This window comes from Coffea arabica, chromosome 4c, assembly GCF_036785885.1.
Source record: "Coffea arabica cultivar ET-39 chromosome 4c, Coffea Arabica ET-39 HiFi, whole genome shotgun sequence".
Taxonomy (NCBI): domain Eukaryota; kingdom Viridiplantae; phylum Streptophyta; class Magnoliopsida; order Gentianales; family Rubiaceae; genus Coffea; species Coffea arabica.
In genome coordinates, this window is record NC_092316.1 from 51,516,422 (window position 1) to 51,537,726 (window position 21,305).

Consider the following 21,305-nt stretch of genomic DNA (forward strand, 5'->3'; position numbering starts at 1 on the left):
AGAATATTGTTTTGAACAAAGTAGAAGAAAGTAAAACCAAAAGTAAAAGTGAGTTTTCTGATATCTGGACACTCTTATTTATAATGTTTAGATACCCCAACAGAAATATCATGTCTTTTGGAAACGTATTTCTTCGTGAATAGGCACTTTTTAAAAATAAATGGACACTTAACGGTTGTATGAGTTGTATCATTAGATACAACCCTAAAAGGAAATCGTTTAATTAAGAATAAATATTAAAATAAAATTAATTTTAATTAAAATTAATTGCGGTTCTTAAGTGCCCAAGTGCCAATCTTTTGAACATTAAATTTATATTTTAATTCAATAGTCAACGTGATAAATGCATGTCAAATTTCAAAGTTTTCCTCCAAAATTTCCCACCATCCAAATTCATTTGAATAGGTATGTACTTGACTATAAACATCTTCCATTCTTCACACACTTTCAATATGGGATTCATCACTAACTATTTCCAACACATGATCTAATAGATCCTCAAGCTGAGTGATCATGACCCTTCAAAGTATGAAATCATATTTACAGATTTCTGTAGTTTTATTTAAACTTTTGATACATTTTTTTCAAACATCTCTTGATTAGAACCATGGGACAGTTTTTTATTTGCTTTACTAGTGATGATCTGGGTGAGGCCAGGGTAAAGTTACCTGTCTTTTTCATGTGATTCAGCAATTAGTAGCGGTTTCATTCGCTTTATGGATACACAAGTACACGTCTCCAAATCAATAGTGGTTTTTGTGCTTAGGAAATACATGTTGATATTGATAACAAGGTAGGTAAAAAGTTGCCTTGGGTCAAACCTTTCTCCTGGGAATGATGCCCAATGCTTTTACTGATGTTTCTGATTATATGACTCGTTTGTTCTTTAAGATTTCTGCACTTTTTATTCCATCTCTGATCTAAACTCTATTATTACCGTGGAAGGAGGAATAGAACATTCAATCATTATACTGTAAATATAGATACTCCCTCTAGATTTAAGTGCAATGGTTGTGTGCTGGTATAATCATCACCTTCAATCAAGCTTGTTATGCTGCTGCTTCTCGAACTTTCCGTTTTGGTGCTGTATGACTGCTAATTAAGTGGTACTTGGGAGCTTCCTAAAGTTAAGCAAGGACCTAATCTACTTGATGATCTTTCTTTTTATTTCTAAACCCCGAAATATGCCACATAACTGCTTCTATAAGAAACTTCATTTTTTTCACAGCCTTTGGACGGATGGCCACCATCAAGCCATTAAGGCTTAATGGGGTGGGAGGCTAGATTTTAAACCTTGTCTCTCACCAATTATCACAGTATGTGGCTCTCCAAAAATTAAGATGGGCGTATAGTGCACCCGTTTGATTTGATGGTGGTTCAATCCCTATCGACCCCCCAAAAGTCCAGTTGGGTCCGCCCCTAGAATAGATTAGAGTAGGAGTAAGCGTAGAGTAGACTATTATCCACTGTTGAAAAAAAAAAGAGAAACTTCATTTTTTTTTCTTTTTTTTTTGTGTCAGTATTACTATGTCATCTTCATAGAGATTATTTACTCCGTGGCTACCAAGTTTAAGCATTTTAATTGGATTTTATGCAGATGCTGATTGTGAAGTCTGATATTAATCTTGGTAACTGTTTTCTTTTCTTCTTCCAGTGCTTTATTTTTTAAAAAAAATTTCTTTCAACGAGACCTGCATATCCTGAAATTCAATTTTTCTTCCAGTACTGTATCTGAGTATATAAATAGATGATATCCTGAAGGCTTAGCATTCTGCTAACATCATGAAAAATTCATAGTTACTGATATAATTTATTCTTCTAATTCATATTGTAAAGACTTGCTCTACTTTGTTGTACTTCGAAGGGATTATCTGCAGAAGAAAGGGCCTCTAGCCTCAGAATATGGACTAAAGCTCTTCCTGTTCCTAAAAGTGATGCACTACTAACTTTACATTTCTGCTACTTCCGCATGCCCATTTCCTGAAGTAATGCATTTCTGGAACAATCAGACCTGTCTGCGTCTGCCAGGTTGGGGGGTTTTCTCCCCTGATTGGTGACCTGTGGATAAAAATCGCATTCCACTTTCACATTTCGGCCATATTCTTGAAGTTATGTAGGCTGGATGTGGATGTGACAGGGTGCAGTTCTTCAACCTTCTACCGACCTCTGGTAGTGGAAATTTCATCAAAGCACTATTTCCGACTCTCATGGTGACCAGTGTCAAGAAAGGCCGCCCTTTCCTGAGAGCACTTCAACCTTGAGATTTCCTGATCCATAGCATGCTTTTGTAAGAAACTTAACCTTGCTAATCATGATTTCTAAGTACTTTATATGTGGAGAGCAGTAGTAATCAGCTTAAATTCTTGCCTGCAAGTTTATAAACTGTACTGTGAACTTGGAAAGTTCTACACTTTTTGTGCTTGATTAGTTTAAAAAAGTACATAATTGCATATAACCATAGTCCACAGACGTAGGGGAATAGTGGAAATGGACATAGCATATGCCATCAGGTGCTAGACGAAGGATCTTGTACGTACGCTCCTTTCATATTTCTGGGACCAGATGTGCCCTTTACCTCAGGAAAGGGGTTGTCGCAGTGTTGACTGTTTTAACACCTTAGCCGGCCATAGCAAACCTTTTCTAGCCCTTTCTTTTTGTAACCGTTTAAGAGCCAGTGCTTGCCAGGAATTAGGACTGAGTACCCTTGTGAATTTGCGTATGCATTGGTCACAGATGGAATAAGGTCATAATTGACTAGCTAATTGTGTAACACACCAAATTTCTTACAAGATCTGTGGCTAATTTTTCCGACTTTTAAGTGGCCTCAATGATTTCCACATTATGAAAATCTAGTGTTAAAACTAGGGATGGCAACGGGTTCGGGGCGGGAGACGTTGCCAAAACACTCACCCTGTCCCCGACTCCGTTCCCCCTCCCTGCTGTGCCCCGCTTCTCCAGTGGGTGCTCGCGGGAGATAATTTAGTTTTTTTTTCTAGAAGTTTTTATTCAATAGATCAAAACTAAATTCAAAGAATAAAATAAAATACGAAGCTGAAAAAAGTGAAAAAAGAAAAAAAATGAAACGAGAAAAGTGTTGAAACAAAATACCAAGAAATTAAGATATTCAATTGGATTTTATAGATAACATTTGGGAATACTCATAGAACACGTAACATATTTGTGCCAAATATCAATTAGGAATTCGGATAGAAATCGGATAAAGGTTATATTTAGTTGTCAAATATTCTAAATTTATTATTATTAGATTATATAATATATTACATTTACTTATATTAATAAATTGAAGCGGGAGACAAGACGGGAAATCGTCCCTGCCCCATTTAAAACAAGCAGAGAAAATTTCCTCCCACCCCCGCCCTGCCTCAGTACTCGTGGGTGCCCACTTTGGTTGCCATCCTAGTTAAAACTCGTAAAATTGAAATTCTTGGTTGATTTTTGCTTGAGTATCCCCACCCTCCCCCCCTCCCCGGCGGGCAAAACTTTTGCAATATGAATTGTCCATTACTAAGGGTTTGTGACGCCATTAATTGGTTTGCACAGACTGTGTTGTCGCAGAAATGAAAGATAGCTAGTGATGCATAAGCCTGAAAACGTGCTGCTCATTAATACAGATTCTTTATTTGTTGGGACTGAAATTTGATAGCTAGCCGACCAAGAAAGCTGATTGGCTTACAATGTGAAGAATGTGTAAAACGGCTGGCACCACAGCCGATGTTCAGCGTGAAAGCTTTGATGAGAAACCAAACCATATCTGATACTCCCTCCGTCCCGTTTTGTTAGTCTTGATTTTTTTTTCACACAGATTAAGAAAGTGTAATTAATTTGGTTGGAAACATAAATTTAGATTAATAATTTCCTAAAATACCCTTATGCTAATCACGAAGAGTGCCAATTAATATCAGTTACAGCTAATGGGTTAGTATTGGAAAAGGTCAATGTATTCAATGTAGTGGGTTAGTATTTAATAACAATATATTAATAACAAGATATTTAATAAGGGTATTTTAGACAATTTGAAAGATGACTACATTTCTTAATGGGAAAGTGGACTACAATTTGGGACAGACGAAAAAGGAAAACAAGACTATCAAAGTGGGACGGAGGGAGTATGTCACAAGCATCATAAATTGTTGAAAATGATTAAATCCCACTCATTGGTCCTATCCAAGAGATATTATTTGCTTCTTCATTACTCTCGATTCCTTCACACCACGCAATGGTCAAAAAGATCCAATCTAAGTTTAACAACATAATTGTAAGGCAAAAAAAAAAAAGAGTAATTAAAAATTTCAGAGCCAGGATCTTGTAGATGCTTCGGCTTCACTCTGATTCTCTTCAGTTTCTTCTAGTAAATCATTAGATATACTGACAATGCAACTGAGTTTGGCATGTACTGTCAAATATATCTGAAGCACTTGTCAAAAGGCTCTGCCAAGATTTGAACTATCTGGAGAACTTCTGATCTTATTAGAATGAGAACAAACAAAATGGACAGCCACACATCCATGCGAAGGCACATATGGAAGAGTAGAATGGACAGCCACACATCCAATTTAATGGGCGTTTGCCTCAAATCCTTTGATGTTTGCCCACTGAGTAATTCTGCACATGAATGAACGTGTCAATAACCATGCAGAATACTTTGATCTTTGCGGCATTGAGTTTTTCTAGTTATGGGACAAATTATTTACACAAATTTATCTGCTTGCATCATAAACACATATTTTTTAATCATTTTTATTTCATATACATTACATAAAAAAAGTGATATAGTAACTTTTTTCGTGTTCTTATTCCAAATAATCTCCTATCCAAACACGCCCATATTGCTCATTTCATCATATGTGACTTAGTTCAATAGAATGTTAAAAGATAGCTGGTAGTGTACTGATACTCCAATGGTTATTCATTCCTTGTAATATTATGATAAAAAAAAAAGTAGATATTTTGCATTGTAAATGAATTTTGGAGATTTAATTGGTAATTTTTATCTATCCACGATAGATATTTTTCTCGACTAGCTATCAAGTTTGCATGTTTTTACCTTGTTATCTCCTTTGCAATTGCTTGCTCTTGTTTGGTCTAGAGATTCACCCCCAACTCATGTACAAGTCTAGTTGGACTCTCCCTTTCCCCTATTATAAGAGTAGAGTAGATTGTTACCGTTAGACGGAAAAAAAAAATCAAAATACTAGCCAATAAACTAACTCCTTACACCATGAGGGTTACATTTGTAATCATCAATTACAGCGATATATGACACATATATATATTTTTATTAAGAATTGTTATAACTTTACTGATGCATACTTACACATATTGGTTTTCAACAAATTATCTAGGCAAAAAATTCTCTATAACTCAAAATGTAAAAAGAACAATTTTATTTGGTCAGTAGGGGGACAATTATAAATTAATAGGGTACAGATAAAATCTTTTTCAAAAAATTATACGTAAAATTGGAGTACTGGCCTGTCAGAAAACTAGAAATTTGGGAAAATTGTGATCTATTTCTCTTCGTCAAAATACAATAAGCTGTGCCTATATAGAGGCTTGTACACAAAAATACATTGAATCTAGACTAATGAACCTAGACCTAGACTAATGAACCGACACTAGCTTTTACATAAGGAAAGATATATATAATTGATCCTGACTAGGCTTTATTGATACAAGAGAATCATATAATTGATACAAGAAACTCGTATGTCGTATTGACATTTTCACTTTAACATGGCCAAAGTTAGCTCCGGCGCTGGCTGGTAGCAATTCTGGTTCAGCTCACGAGGATGCAAATGCAACTTCTTGTGATGCAACAACTATGGTGGCACACAAATGTGTGGTACAGGGGTTGGCAGTGTGTGTATATTCATGGCTATTATCAACAGAGAGGATGAAATTTTGACCATGTAGACTAGACTTTGTTAATTTTCTTCACTTGAATGCGTTTGTGGTGTGCTAGACTACACTGAATTTGTGATCAAGTATTTTTGTGGCTCATGTACTATTCGAGAATGGCAGTATCTGGTTAAGATAGTCATTGCTTTGCAGCTCCCTAGTTTGTTAAACTTGTCATTGATCTTTTTGCAATATTTGTTGTAGCACTTTTGTGATATTACATGTGTGGTACAAAATCATCGATTAATCTTTTATACACTGATATTGTATATACTATCATTATTAGATGAACGGTAACTAATCAGAATTTGAATTTAAAATGTAAATTTTGCATATGTATCACGCATCCAATATAATCGTGATAATTTATATATTGTCAGTGCACATAAGACTAACTATTAACTCATACAAGAAAAAATGTTAAAAATTATTCCTCAATTGCCCATATTTTTTTCCCAAAAACTAATCTTTTCATGAGTATTAATAGAAAAAAGAAGAAAAGAAAATTAGGGGATCCAATGCTTCTCCCCTCCTACTCTAGCAAAGCTAAATCAGTGATTACCAATCACAAGAGACGGAAATGCTGAAAGCTGTGCAAATTAGCAAGGCTAGGCCCTATGAAACTTGCGCTTCAGAACTGGGCCACCTCTATATTCTTTCATGGACCTCGATGTTTAGACAAAAAGTTCGTCATTTGCCCACGAAAAGCAAAACCTGGAGTTCAGCGGCCTCGTTGAAAAACCCAACCAGATGAATGAATGATAGAATACTGGAGCCCAGGGAAATGTTATATGTCCAAATGCGAAGTCTTCTATAATTTTTCTTCATTTTGGTCATCAATTTAGAATGGGAAATTTGTCAAATTGGTCCCTAATATTTACCAAAAATACTTTTTTGGTCCCTAACATATAAAATCAGCCAAAATTATCCCTCACATTTAAATTGTGATCCAATTTGGTTCTAATGCTCATTTCTCCGGTTAAAAATAGCACGCCTCTCTCACGCAATCATATTTTTAGAGGCAAAACAGGAAAACACATTTCATTACCGATTGAAAGTAAAAGGATAGGGGATCACTTAACTTTGTCACCAGGCAAAGCATCTCCAGTTGCAACACCACCTTCCCGGACACCCACCACCACCTCCTCCTCCTCCTCCTTGACTAGTTCTTGTTGTTGTTGTTGTTCCAGTTCAGCAGCAGCGGAAAACAGAGGAGGAGGAGCAGCAGCAGCAGCCGGTGATCCTATTAACCTGGCCAGTACGACAAAAGACATCCCTCCAAGGACATTGTTTAAGCACCTCAAAACGACGACAGAGCTTTTGAAGAGAAAAGAGGGAAGGCCCTTGGCAAGCAGAAACTCGATGCCGTTGAGGGCTTGGTATCTGAAGTTGTTGCTGACGACCCAGGTGAGAGCGTTCAAAGGCGTCGGAGGAGGCTTGTTGGGGATCTGGAAATTGGGATCCATCTTCTTCCTCATCTTGGTCAGGGCATTGGAGATGGCAGTTCTCACGAGTCCGGCAGCGAAGCCCACGGCTGCAAAGAAAGTGCCTTTGTACACAAAAGTCCCCATACGACTAAACATGCCGTAAGCCCCCGGCTCGAACATGTGGCTAGAAGGACAGGCGGCGAAAATGGAGGTGAGGCGGCCAGAAGAAGAAGCCCCCCCAGCCCCGGCGATGCGTGCCAAGAGATACATGAGCAGGAAATTGAGAATGGAGCCGACGACGAGGGTGGAGAAAACGAAATCCAGTTCATTAAGGCCGAAATTAGGACGAGATGCCATGTCCCCAAGCACGTAGGCCGTCACACTCTACAGCTTTGTCTTCATCATCATCATCACTAACATTTCCAAGTTATGCTTGTTAATTAAAGGATGCAATTTAGGGTTTCTTGAAACTATAATTTGAGGGGGAAAGGTGAAAAGGGAGTGGTGGTCCCCTATCCTTTTACTTTCAACCGGTAATGAAATGTGTTTTTCAGTTTTGCCCCTAAAAATATGATCACGTGAGAGAGGCGTGTTATTTTTAGTCGGAAAAATGAGCAAAAACGAGCATTAGGACCAAATTGGATCACAATTTAAATGTGAGGGATAATTTTGGCTGATTTTATATGTTAGAGACTAAAAAAGTATTTTTGGTAAATGTTAGGGACCAATTTGACAAATTTTCCATTTAGAATCATGCTCTATACATGTGGGATTGGAAAGATGAATTAACATACTCGATACCAGAATTGAGTTTTGCTTGATAAGAGTCTGTTTCGAGTATGAGTTCATCGGTTAATTAATTCAAAGATTAAGAATACAAAACATTAGTTAAATTTTCAAACCCGCACATTCAACAAAAGCATAGAATGTAAAACTCACATGCAACATAAATAAGAAACCATTTGAACTTGATAGGGGTGTGTATCGAATTCGAATTCGGTAATTCGGAAGTTTGAATTCGGAGTTTTTCGGAATTTTGGCATAGGAATTACTGACCAATTACGATTTCAAATTCATCAATTCTAATTTCGATTTTGATTTCGAATTCAATTCGGAATTCGGTAAATTCCGAATTCGGAAACCTTTTTTCTTTTTTGTTAGATGGATTGCTATATAATATAAATTTTATATTGCATATATTATAAGAAATATTATTATATATAAATATATTATAAAAATATTATTACATATATATATACATATTATAAAACGAAATTGAAATAAAAAATATTATAATATATATAAATAAATAAATATTAACATATATATTATAAAATGAAATTGAAATCGAAAATTCCGATTTCAAAAACTTCATTGCCGAATTCAAACCAAATTCACATAATTCGAAATCGAAAATTCCGGATTCTGTGCCAAATTCTGAATTACCGATTTCGAAATTTCCGAATTCAATTCGAATTCGGTCGGTAAATCGGAATTTTTCGATTTTGCACACCCCTAGAACTCGACTAACAAATTAAATTAGTAAAATTTGAATACAATTTTATAATCATCGAAACCAACGAATACTTGCATTGCAAAGTATTTGATTCACTTAAACTCATTTAGAATCTTATTTGCACTCGTTGTACATGTCCAAATACATACATTGAAAAATTATGTTTTTCCTTACTTAAAAAAAAAGACCAAAAAGAAAGAAAAGAAGATCTACATGCTAATTTAAGCATGCAGACAGATTTCATTGACTATCAATACAATTCTTATGGTTTCGAGAAAAAAAAAAGTAGGATTGAAAAGAAAATGTGTGCTTATAACCATCAAGTATACAACCTTTGACTATCAATACAAATCTTATCGTTTTGATGAAAAAAAGTAGGGTTGAAAAGAAGCCAATACGTGGCCAAGTCACAATTTTTTGCACGTCCTTTGCTCCACTAAGCTCTTCAGTACACAATACTTTGATCTACCATCATGGACGAAGCTTGGTTTTGCCAATCCAATTTGCTGTCAGAAAAACAATTGAACAGATTTTGCTGTCAAATTTTGAAAGAATCCTCACTGCTAATTGTTTTGATTGCTTTTTCTCGAATAGTGCATCAGCCTTGTTCTCGCTTGCTGTAGGCATTGCAAAATTTCACTATGCAAAGTAATTACAAAAAATAATAATAATAATAATAAGCATCAGCAAAAACTAATTTTTAGTTGATTATAAATTTTAATTTTTTAAGTTATTAAAAATCTATAATTTAAACACAATAATAAAAAAGAACATGATAAAAAATATAATTATTCAAAATCAGAATATATAATCAGTTACAATAATCAATCAAGAACAAGTGCTACGACTCGTCAATCCTTCTTCTTTTGTTTTTTGGGTGCTGGTCCCAAAAGCACAATCATTAAAACTACAGTTTTTGAGAAGCCAGCCAAGAAAACAAAATAAACCTCAGCTCAATGCAAATATACAATAGAATTATAGCAAGTATTTCAAGAAATATTACCGAGTCTCTCCTTTTTTTTTTTTCTCCTTTTGTTCCTGATTCGCGAAAAGAATATTTGTATTTTTTTTTTTTTGGGGATATTAGCAAATGCAGTGCAGTATAATATCTAAAACTAATCGAATCCTTAGAAATTCCCTCTAAAGAGCCTTCGCGGCCAAAACATTCCCATGGCTAATTATCAAAAACCTGACCAAACCACGTAATGGATTTTCTTTCTGCGTGAAGAACAAAGAATGAGATAAGGAGCATTAGTCTTTTGAGACTTTGATCGACTGTACTTTAGCTCCAAAGTAGCTTTTCCGACCAATCTTTTTCGATATGGAACATTTTGCTAGGATGTATTAGATGTATCCAGATCAGTATTAAGTCAGATTCTAGCAATGATTCGGGAACTTGTTCAACTTGATTTTTGTTTACACTTGGAGCTCTAATGTCCTTTTTAAGGAGATAACGATAAATCGGAACGTACACTTGATGCTTTTAACGAGCACCATATATTCTGCCTATTAATCATTCATGCACCAACCCAATCCACAATACGACTTTATACGATTAATAAAAACTTTTGAGGAATTTTACCCTTGAAAAACCATTCACAAGACAATTTGACAAAGACTTCTTTCATATTTCCTTTTCTTTTTCTTTTTCTTTTTTGGTAGAATTCTACTTGCCTTTTTTGTATCCAAATTCTCACTTTTATTTCTAAACTTTAATAAGGAATGCTTTAATGCTTAAACTGTAAAATTTGCCTCACTTAAGTAACATCATCAAGGAAGTGAGACAAAATTTATACCTAAGTGGCATACTTTAGGGGCTGAATTGGAGCAATTTTTATATATTAGGGATTAAAACAGACAAGTTCTATACATTAGAGTTTAAAGTATGACAAATTTTATAATTTAGGAATTAAAGTGTCTTATTTTAAAGTTTAAAAATCAAAGTGAGAATTCGGGTATAATTAAAGGGTACAAAGTAAAATTAACCCTTAATTGAATTTGGCCTAGAAATTTTGTGCGAGAGATTGACCAAGGATGAATGGCGAGTATGACTGCAAACGAGTCGAGTCGAGTTGAGTTTTGAACTTATCGAGACGAGCTCGACTTAATAATAAGTGGGCTCGAGCTTGAACTCGAGCTCGACTCGACCAAGGAAAAGGTAGGCTCGAACTCTACTCGACAAGGCTAGCGAGCTGTAGCTCGATTTCTGGCTCGCGAGCAGGTCAAATTGTCAGCTCGTAACGTGACTCGAAATTCTGACTCGTGAGCTCGAATTTTTGGAAATTAATCTAATAAAAATAACAAATAATTATTTTTCTTAATAAATAATAAAATATTAGGAATATATATATAATTTTATTATTAAAATTAATATATATATATATATATATACTCGAACTCGCGAGTTAATGAAATTAATATTTTGAACTCAAACTCGAGTGCGAGTTCGATTTTGCCAGCTCGAACTCGACTCGAGTTCAATATTAATCGAACTCGAGTCGAGTTTTGACACAAGCGACTCGCGAGCGATTCGATTTGTCTGCACCCCCGATGGCGAGAAAGGGGGGCTGTATGAGGAGCACCGAGGAGCCATGGTGGGAAGGACAAGGCAAAGAGGTGTCGAGTGGCGATAGGCTAATATCACCTAACAGCTGACTTCATTTCATTGATGCACCCAAACCTCGCATTGTTGACCCTTTAATAGTGGAATGGTCATTAGTGGAATCCACCGATTTTGATGATTAAACTTGGCTTATTTCTTAATGAATTTAAAACTTTAGTCAGACCTCATTTGCGATTGCAGTACTTCTGATAAAAAAAACACTTTTCAGTGTTAGAATTGTTTTTAAGGTGTTTCGTGAATATCATTCCATATAATTAGAAGTAAAACTTTTGGTATGAAAACTATTTTTAGTAAAAACTCAAATTTGATGCTTATATAGTAACTTTTATTATTTAAAAAATAAAATATTAAATTTAATTATTTTATCCTATATTATAAATTAAATAAAAAGATAAATACATTTAAAATTTTTTAAATTACACATTACCCAATACAATAAACATTTATTGAACTATATCTCCAAACAGTAAATTTAAAAGCACTTAAAAACTTAATAAGTATTTTTATTAAAAATTATATTAGATAAGCGCTTTTCAATAAATTATCGTAATTCCCAACGAGCCCTCAGTTTAGTATATTTCTTTTTTTTTTTTTTACACTCAAGTCGAGATTAAAAATGTTTATTTCTCATATGTATTTCTTGAAACTTAATAAATGCGTATAAAATCACTTTTTTGTCGAATAAAACACAAAAAAGTTGCTTCACTTTGGTTTGGTTAATTTACAAAATGATCTACTATTTTTATCCTAGCTCCAGCCAAGTTAGGTCGAAGCCTCATCAAGATTTACTCGTATTTTCCCTATCACTATAACCTTTTAACTCAATTTCCTAATCCTCTTTGCAAGTAAACGTCGTATCGATTAAAAAAGGGGGCAAAAAGAAAAAGTGTGATCTGAAGTTTTAAGTCGCGGCCTCTGAATTTAGACAAACCCTATTGGTTTCTCTTTTTTTTTTTTTTAATGGCAGAAATAAAAGAAAATTTCTGATGCTCTCTCATTCCCCACTCTTAGACAGCGATAGATTGGACAAAATGAATTGTTTTATACTTGCTTTCTCTGCTGCCTTGTTGTCATGTACACCAACGTTACATCGGTTGCCATTTACAACATTGTCCTTGCATTTGCCATTTTAGACTTTGTTTTGTGAGTTTATTATAAATGGGTTGAAAAACGAACTAAACTACTCGATACTTGAATCGAACTCGCCTTGATAAGAGCTTGCTCAAGTTTGATTCGCCAATTAGTCAAACCAATTTTGAGCAGGATTTTATGTTTAATACCATTCAAGTTCGATAAAAGAACTCGTTTAAACTCGATTCGACAAATAAACAGATCAAACTTGAACATAATTTCAAACTCATTAAAATAATCAAACAAATTTGAACATTGGGGTGTTCGGGTTGATTGGACTTGTCTAAACCCCTAATTACTAAGAACATTATGCCAGGAATGGATACTTTTGTAGTTTTCATTTATTAGATTTTTTGTTTCATTATTTAAAGTTTAGGGTTTAGGTTGAATCCTGTACACCAAGGTTTTTACTTGAAGAATCTATACAACTCTTGATGTTCTTGTTATCATCCAAGCATAAGAAGAGCTAAAAAGAGAAAATGTGAAAAAAGGTTTGTTTAACCTACTCTTTTGATGTCTAGAAAGCCTTAATTCTACAAAGGTTAGAAATAATTATCATAAAACTTTTGTAATTTAACCGTGCGATACGAATTTCTTATAGTTTCAAAATCATTAAGTTCATAGGCTAATCAATTCCACATGAGATTAGGTTCACATTATATGAGTGCCTAATGTATAGACAAAAACTTGCTAAGTAAACTTAAGGATGAAAGTTGGGTTCTGAGATCTTTTATGTCTGCTCACTTAATTAATTGATTTCTTAACAAAAATTATATATTACTTATCCATAGTTTCATGTAATTATCTAAATTTAAAGACTTAAACTTAGTATTAAATACGAAATAAATAGGTTTTATCAAGTATCGTGACTCAAAGCATGTTGCATACCGCCAATGAGCATATATGTGGCTATTTCTCTAGTCAAGCAAATTTTTGAAGGATTACGGTGATGTGTGTTGATTTTACACTTAATTTTGACGGATGGTAATATAATTAGAAATTAGTCTTTGATGCTCAAAATATGGATTAATAGCTATTGTTTTCTTTCTTCTTTTTTTTTTTTTTTTTTTTTTTTTGCTTCTGTAAATATACTAACATCACTAGAGTAGCTACTACTAAATGTTGTCATTTTCCGTATGCTATAAGAAACTGACATAGGGGTGCACTAATTTTGTATGTTTTTTTTTTAAGGAAATTGATTAAAATACTAATGTACTCCATCCAAAACCATAGCAATGTGAAAACCACTAAATAGTTAACAGATATCTCTTTGAATATTAGTCTGCTTTGGATTTCAACTCCGCTGAGCTTACAAGTTACTTTACTTAAGCAACTCGATAGCCATTTCTCCATTTTAGTGAACAAGAAATTCACAAATTCCTTGTAGACGCTTAGGATGCGTTTGATAAAACTGAAATCCGAAAACTAAAATTTAAAGTCTAAATCTATTACGTTGCGGAATTATTAAGTACTAATTTGATACATTTAAGTGTATATCATACTAAGTGATAAATAAATAGTTTATCACTTATTTTTTAAAATAAATTTTCTTTAGAAAATTCAGTACTATTTAATTAATTTAGATGCTCTATTTTTTATTATAAAACGCGCGTTTCAACATATTAAGACGTGAATATATTAAATTTAAGTCCTCAAACAGCGTCTTACTTAATAAGAGATCAAATGTGTTAGAGCGGGGCATTATGGTCATTAAACTCAGTTGACAATAGTAAGCAGATCTAAGAATTCCCAAAAATGTTAGCCGCACAGCTGCTAGGGCCTACTCATGTCTTCTTAGTTCGAAACCACTATCAATATCATATCATTTTATTTGCCATCAAAGTCTTTCATTTCACAAAGCCCCTAACGGGCAAATTGTTTGATTCTAGTCCCTAACCTCTTCTTGAATTTCATCTTAGCCTCTAACATTTCAAATGAAGCAGTTTGGTCTCCAAAATTTCGAAGTACATCATAATGGTCCTTGGCCACAATACTTATGAATTTTCCCACGAAAAAAGTAAGTAAAAAGAATAGATATTCCCAATGTTATTAACTTATATTGCTTAAGGTTTCAATGGGAAAGATATACACTCAATCTTAGACAAAAGGTCGAGAAAGTTACGGAGACACCTTATCTAAACTATTATTCAAAGCGTAACGAGTCATTGGACTTATTTACGATTGTTTATTTTAAATGGTTATATATTATGATTTTGGATAATCATTTTTTATATCTTCATTTATTTTTGTATTTAGATTATAAATTTTGCAAAAACCAAAAAAGTTAAAATTTATAACCTATTAAAGAGTAACATTTACGAATTCTGATTATTATCTATGATCAATTTTCCTAACCAAATTTTGCAGGATCAGAAACCAACTAGAACAAGGCCACATGTTTTCTCATTTTGGTCACTTGTGCTACTCACAACCTATTACACAAATGATTTCGAGGCCAAGGACGAAAATTCAAATTGATTTACCCGATATGTTAAGGACATAATAGATAAAACTTTACCAATACGTTAGGGACTCTTTTCCATAATTTGCCCAATGCACAAAATTGGCTCTCGCAACCCATTTTATGGGGAATTGATATTCGCACCCCTATTTTAATCTCTCTCAATTCACTCACCGAATAATATGGCTCCTTGAAGTTCAAAAGGCTAATTTTCGAGCACAATTCCACAAATATCACTTCCCCCTTTATAAATTATAATCTCGAGACCTTACACTACTCCTCCTCCTACAATAAAGTTCCAAACAACAATCGAACAGGCTTTTTACCAGAAATCGTTTCTCCTCTCCTCTCCTCTCTTCTCCTCTCCTCTCATCCACCTCACCTTCAAGTCTTCAAGTCTCCTCTGTCCATCTGTTTTGCCTCTTTCTCCACTCGTCTTTGTTTATATCTCTTTTTAATCGAGACTTGTGAAAAAACGGGTGCAAAATCGATGATGGATGTTGTTACAGGCAGCAGGTGTTCTCACACTTCTCACATCACAGAGATCATCATCACTAGCTTCTTTCGCCACAAATATTAAGCCTTTTTTGTTTTCATATATAATTGTAAAGCTAGACAAATCCCAAGAAGATATTTAAACGGTTGGTGAGGAATTAGCTGTTCAATACTATGGCAGCAGCTCCTTGAGATTGAAAGAAAAATCTAATCTTTGTGCTTTAAGAAATATATCCCTGTAAGAAAAGATAAAGGGATTATTGAGGTGGTGGTGAAGGGTGATGGCAGCTTGAGGAGAGTGAAAAAAGGTATAAAAATCCCATCTTTGGACTCCCAAGAACTAGCAGCTATGGCAGGTAGGACTCTGGTTTATGGCCAGGGTGGTGCTGGTGGTACTTCGAATTTGAGTAGTTTTTTGCTTCAGAATCAAAGAGTTGGTTGCTCTTCATCGTCTCAGCCTCATCATGATTCCCTCTTCATCTCCAGCTCTTCGCCTTCTTTTCTTGGTAAAAAATTGCTTCAGATTCTCTCTCTCAATTGGCGTTGACTTTTTATTGATTATTGATTCATTTGTGATGCTTGGTGGTTGTTTTCTTCTATTTTCTTTTTCTGGTATTGGATATGTGGAATTTTGATTTTACTGTCTTGTTTGTCTTATTTTGATAATCAATGCCTTAATATTGCGTTATTGGATCATTCTACTAGTTGTTGGACTAAAGATCTTATCATGTGGACTTGAGTCTTATCTTTTGCTATCCATTCCATAAATGGAAGTTTTTTCTACCCATGAGTCAACTCCTGTTTCACTGCTAGTAGTAGCCTATAGACTGATCGGCAATTTGGAATTAGATTGCTAAAGTCAATGTTTTTGTCTCTCTCGTGTTTGTCCAAGAATCCAGGGTTTTATCCTTGTATATTTAAGCAGTTAGCAGGCTTAATTAACACGATTGAATAGATGTGTTCCATATGCTCCATTTACTGTATATACGACTGCATCTAATCTAAATTCATCTAAAAAAAAATCATTTTTGATTGCTCTTTCGTTGAATCTGTCAAGTATCTTTTAACTCAAGGTGTTGGAAGAAGATTGAAAAGTTCTTCACCTGTCACAAAGATTAATTCCTTTGTGTAAGCAACCTGTGGTTAATTTATGTCCATGAACAATAAATGATTGAAGAAAAATGTAGGATGTTCTGCTTTTAGAGATTGGTGAAATGGTATAGCAATTTTCATGATCACGTGCAAAGTAGTCTTACAGTTTTTATCTTGATTTTAGGTTCCCGATCAATGGTAAGCTTTGAAGATGTTAATGGGCGGAAGAGATCAAACAACTCATTCTATCACTCGTATGATCAAGAGGAGAGAGTGGATGAGGAATTGGAGGAGTACTTTCGACAACCAGAGAAGAAGAGGCGGCTTACTGCGGACCAAGTTCTGTTTCTGGAGAAGAGCTTTGAGGACGAGAACAAACTTGAACCAGAAAGGAAGGCTGAACTTGCTAAGGAGCTTGGCTTGCAACCCCGGCAGATTGCAGTATGGTTTCAAAACCGTCGTGCACGATGGAAGACAAAGCAGCTGGAGAAAGACTATGAGACATTGCAAGCTAGCTATGATAAACTGAAAGCAGATTATGACAATCTTCTGAAGGAGAAAGAGCAGCTAAAAGCTGAGGTAATAGCCCTCTGTTGCTCAAATATGAGTCTTGCACTTTAATTTAGAGCTTTCAACTGTGCTAATATAATTTATCAAATTTACTCAGGTTGTTCACATTACAGAGAAGCTCCTTATCAAAGAAAAAGAGAATGAGAATTCAAAATTGTCTCATAGCAGCAGCCTCTCTGCTGCACCGGCAAAAGGATCCACTGCTGATTCAGCTTGCGAGGATGAAGTATCAAAAGTATCGGCTGTGGCTCTGAAGCAGGAAGATCTAAGCTCTGCTAAAAGTGATGTATTGGATTCAGACAGCCCTCATTACACTGATGGAGTTCACTCTTCTCTCCTGGAACCAGGTGATTCTTCATATGCCTTGGAACAGGATCAGTCTGATCTATCTCAGGATGAAGAAGATGACATAACTAAGACTCTAATGCATCCAGCATATCTTTTCCTGAAGATGGAAGATTCTGATTATCACGACCCTCAAAGCTCATGTTACTATGGATTTCCAGTTGAAGATCAGGCATTCGGTTTCTGGTCATACTGAATCACGAATAGCTCCATATCTTGCTTTTTGTTCACTTTTCTTGCGTCAAGAAGAATGTAGTATTGTCTATAAGCAATAAGTTGGAATCTATGGCTCCAATCCAGAGTGGTGGAGGTAGGTTCTGGTCAGTGTTTTAGAATATTGATTTCTGCTTTTTCTGTAATCTGGAAATGAAAGACACTTTCTGTTAACTGTAATTGTATATTTCCCACTAAAACTTGCATGAAATGCAGCATCTAAGCATTATGCAATCTCGTCTGAGTTTCCAGTCTAAGTTCCCAAGCCCTAAAGATGCAAAATGGATAACTTATTCCTTGCATTATTCCATGCACATGTAACATCGACGGAGAGAGCCCTGATCTAAAGCTGGAAAGTTCCCGAGGACTATTCCATTGTTTGCAATGGATGAGCAGTTCCTTGGGCAATCTGTTCATTTTAACATGGCTAAGGATTTATGCAAAATGATCTGATAAAACTTAACGGAATCCATCATGTTTATTGCCATGCTTATGGAAGCATCTAACATGCTTTGGCAGCCCCCATTCTTGGCCTGTCTGACAACTTGCTTGCCATAGCACGTCAGGTATCAAAACGTTGGATTGATTAGTAGCCAAACTTATCCTCTCTGTATTGGTGTCAACAAGCATAATTTGTCAGCAATAGATCTTCTTTCAAGAATCCCATCTGGCAAAAAATTGCCTAAGCTTTTGTGACCAAACATTTGATTAGATTAGGAACCTAATCTAATCCCCCCATCCCATGTACCAAATTTACCTAAAAAAGAGTTAATTGTACCACTTTACTTTTGAGCTTGGCTTCAAGACCAAAGCTGCTCTTGGTGGTGGTGTCGTGGTAAGGGGTTCAACCCTTACCTCTCACATTACCACTTTATTGTAGTTTTCTCCGACGGAAAAATTCCGTCGATTGCTTCTCCTTTTAGACTGAATTAGAGTAAGTTATACAAATATTATCGTTGCGACAAAAAAAAAAAAAAAAAATCAAGACCAAAGCTTTTCTACGCTACAATAATAAAATTTTTGAGTTTTCTTATTTCTAGTCCCCTTGACATGAATTTGTTGTTATCTTTAACATGATCACTTTCATCTTTCCATGTGTCCTTTTCAGTCTACTATTGAGGCTCCCAGCCTTCTTTAGAACCTTTGCTTGACGGCATCAAACACTGAATGCTAAGTGTCACTTGTTGTATTGTATCTTACCGGCCAAGTGCTTATCGTGTATGATGATAGCCTTTCAAGAAAATGAAAGGCTCATTTGAAAAAACATCAAAGAACCAAAAAAAAAAAAGAAAAAGATTGCATGAGCCCTACCCTACCTTTTTTTTTTTTTTTTTTTTTTGGTCAAATACCCTACTTTTTTTTTTTTTTTTTTTTATTTATCAAATGAGCCCTACCCTACTGGAAATGAAATATTCCCTCCATCGTATGTATGTCTATGTAGTAAGCATGACATGCTTTCCACATTGAAATATCCTAATATACTTGCTACCTTCCTTTAAAAGCAATTAATATTGGACTCTATCGCATTTGACAACTACAGTTTTCTAGAACTTTGAGCAAAATCAAATAATCAGGATAGGCAGAGAGAGTAATTGATCTTACGGAAGATAGCCACATCTAAAGGTGTAAATAAATCGAACGTACTTAGGGTCTCGTAAATTTGCTCGATCAAAATTCGAGCACGAGTTCATTGATTGAACTCGAGCCAAGTTTGAGCATCTCAAATAGTTTGATGAATTCAACATCCAAGTGAGGCTCGAAAGGTTGTTACGTTTAATGAAACTCAATCAATCTTTAAAAAAAAAAATACATACATACATATACATATACATATATATGTGTGTATATATATATGTATGTATGTATGTATGTATATCTTTAAATTTTTGGATATTTATTATTATATATGTATATCATAGTGTAAGACATTCATTTATACTAGTTAAGGTTGATTGAGTTCAACTCGATTCGAGTAAGCAAAAATTAAACCAAATTCAAACTCAATTTTAATAACTCGACAAATTTGAACCTCAGCTAGAACACAGTTCGTTTACACCTTTGTCCACGTCCAACTAAGATAAATCTTGTGGACGAAAAATTAACGCTAACTGCATTTTTTTTTTGGGTCTAAATGTAATACTAACTAAGATCTAGTCCTTTACCATCAAATTTCTAACTTCTCACCATACAAATGATCAACGATCTAGATCAGTTATCAATATTAAATCCTGTTTTACCCAACAAGACTTGGTCAGCCACCTGATCTCACCTCACCTCACCTCACCTCACAACTCACAAGTAGCCAAATAACCTGGCCATGGTGGGCAATACTATTGTACAGCAGTTGCCTTCAAAGACCATAGATCATGACCCATCACAATCAAGGACACCGTCCACCTAGCAAAAACTCACTAGTGTACTTTGGAATCTTCCTTAGTTACGTTATGCAGGACCACACCTGATGTGGACTTTGCTGCATCGATGTGGCAATTCTTGCAGACTTGTCCTTTCTCCTATTGGTTGTTTGGTTTTGCGGTCCACAAGAGCTTGGGCCCTCCCGACTTTCAACTATCTTCCGTGTACTCGTCTGTCTGTTGATTCTTTGATAGTATAAGTACTAATATTTTATTCTTTTCTTTGAATTTTTTTGATGACAAATGGCACCCATTCCTTTCGTAATCCAATGTCTTCCTTTTTTTATCCCTTCCACTATAAACATATATTTTTTTTTTCTGCAGAAGAACTTGATTTTTGTAGATCATTCATTTCTTTTCGGAATTGTTCTCAATTAAATTTTTTTTTTGCAAAGATTAATTTTTGAAAAGTCAGAATCAGAATCCAAACGAAAAAAGTATTTTGTAATTTTTGATTGTTTATGGATAATTTTTTCATACACTGTTGATGTGCAATTTTTTTTTTTTTAATACTAGTAGGTTTTGATCATGTCATACTAAATGCAGAGAGCCCTTCAAATGAGACCCAAATCCTCAGTCCTCTTTTTTTTTTTTTTTTTGTTAAATTAAATCTTTATGTTTATGATTCTGTTTAGAATTAATCTTATATATACCGTCATTGTATATACGATCACTATTAGATATATGACACATATGCAAAATTTAGAGTTTAAAATTCAAAATTTGCTCATTTGTCATTCATCCAACCATAATAAGTATATATACTGACGGTGTACATAAAATTTACTTTTCTTTCTAAGGTAGAATATTTCCTTTTTATTTGTTTAATTATTAAAAAACGAATTTCCAAATTCCAGCACTAGCCTTGACTTTCTTATTTCTAAATTGAAGACGAAAGAGATCATTCTTATACAAAAATTGAATATTGCTAATATAAATATGGACTAAATTCTTCTACGTGAGAGCCTAAAATACCATTGAATTCAAATATTTTAGCACTATGTGTTATTAAAAAGAAGGCAAATGGTATTTGCATTCCAAAATAATTCTCTGGCACTTCACTTTCTTTTAATAAATAAAGTCAGAAAAACTATTTTTA

At 34.6% G+C, this 21,305-nt stretch overlaps 2 protein-coding genes across 2 annotated transcripts; one reads left to right on the forward strand and one right to left on the reverse strand.

The window, feature by feature from the left end:
• Window positions 1-6,992: 6,992 nt before the first annotated feature.
• On the reverse strand, window positions 6,993-9,489 carry LOC140004864 (protein RETICULATA-RELATED 3, chloroplastic-like). The gene is made up of 2 exons (XM_072045021.1): window positions 9,424-9,489; window positions 6,993-7,730 (listed from the first exon to the last, which is right to left on the reverse strand). The coding sequence occupies exons 1-2, from the start codon at window positions 9,487-9,489 to the stop codon at window positions 6,993-6,995; spliced, it is 804 nt and encodes a 267-aa protein (XP_071901122.1).
• A 5,845-nt stretch (window positions 9,490-15,334) lies between these two features.
• On the forward strand, window positions 15,335-17,966 carry LOC140005401 (uncharacterized). The gene is made up of 3 exons (XM_072046355.1): window positions 15,335-16,078; window positions 16,849-17,243; window positions 17,332-17,966. The coding sequence occupies exons 1-3, from the start codon at window positions 15,922-15,924 to the stop codon at window positions 17,773-17,775; spliced, it is 996 nt and encodes a 331-aa protein (XP_071902456.1). The 5' UTR covers window positions 15,335-15,921; the 3' UTR covers window positions 17,776-17,966.
• The last annotated feature ends 3,339 nt before the right edge of the window (window positions 17,967-21,305 follow it).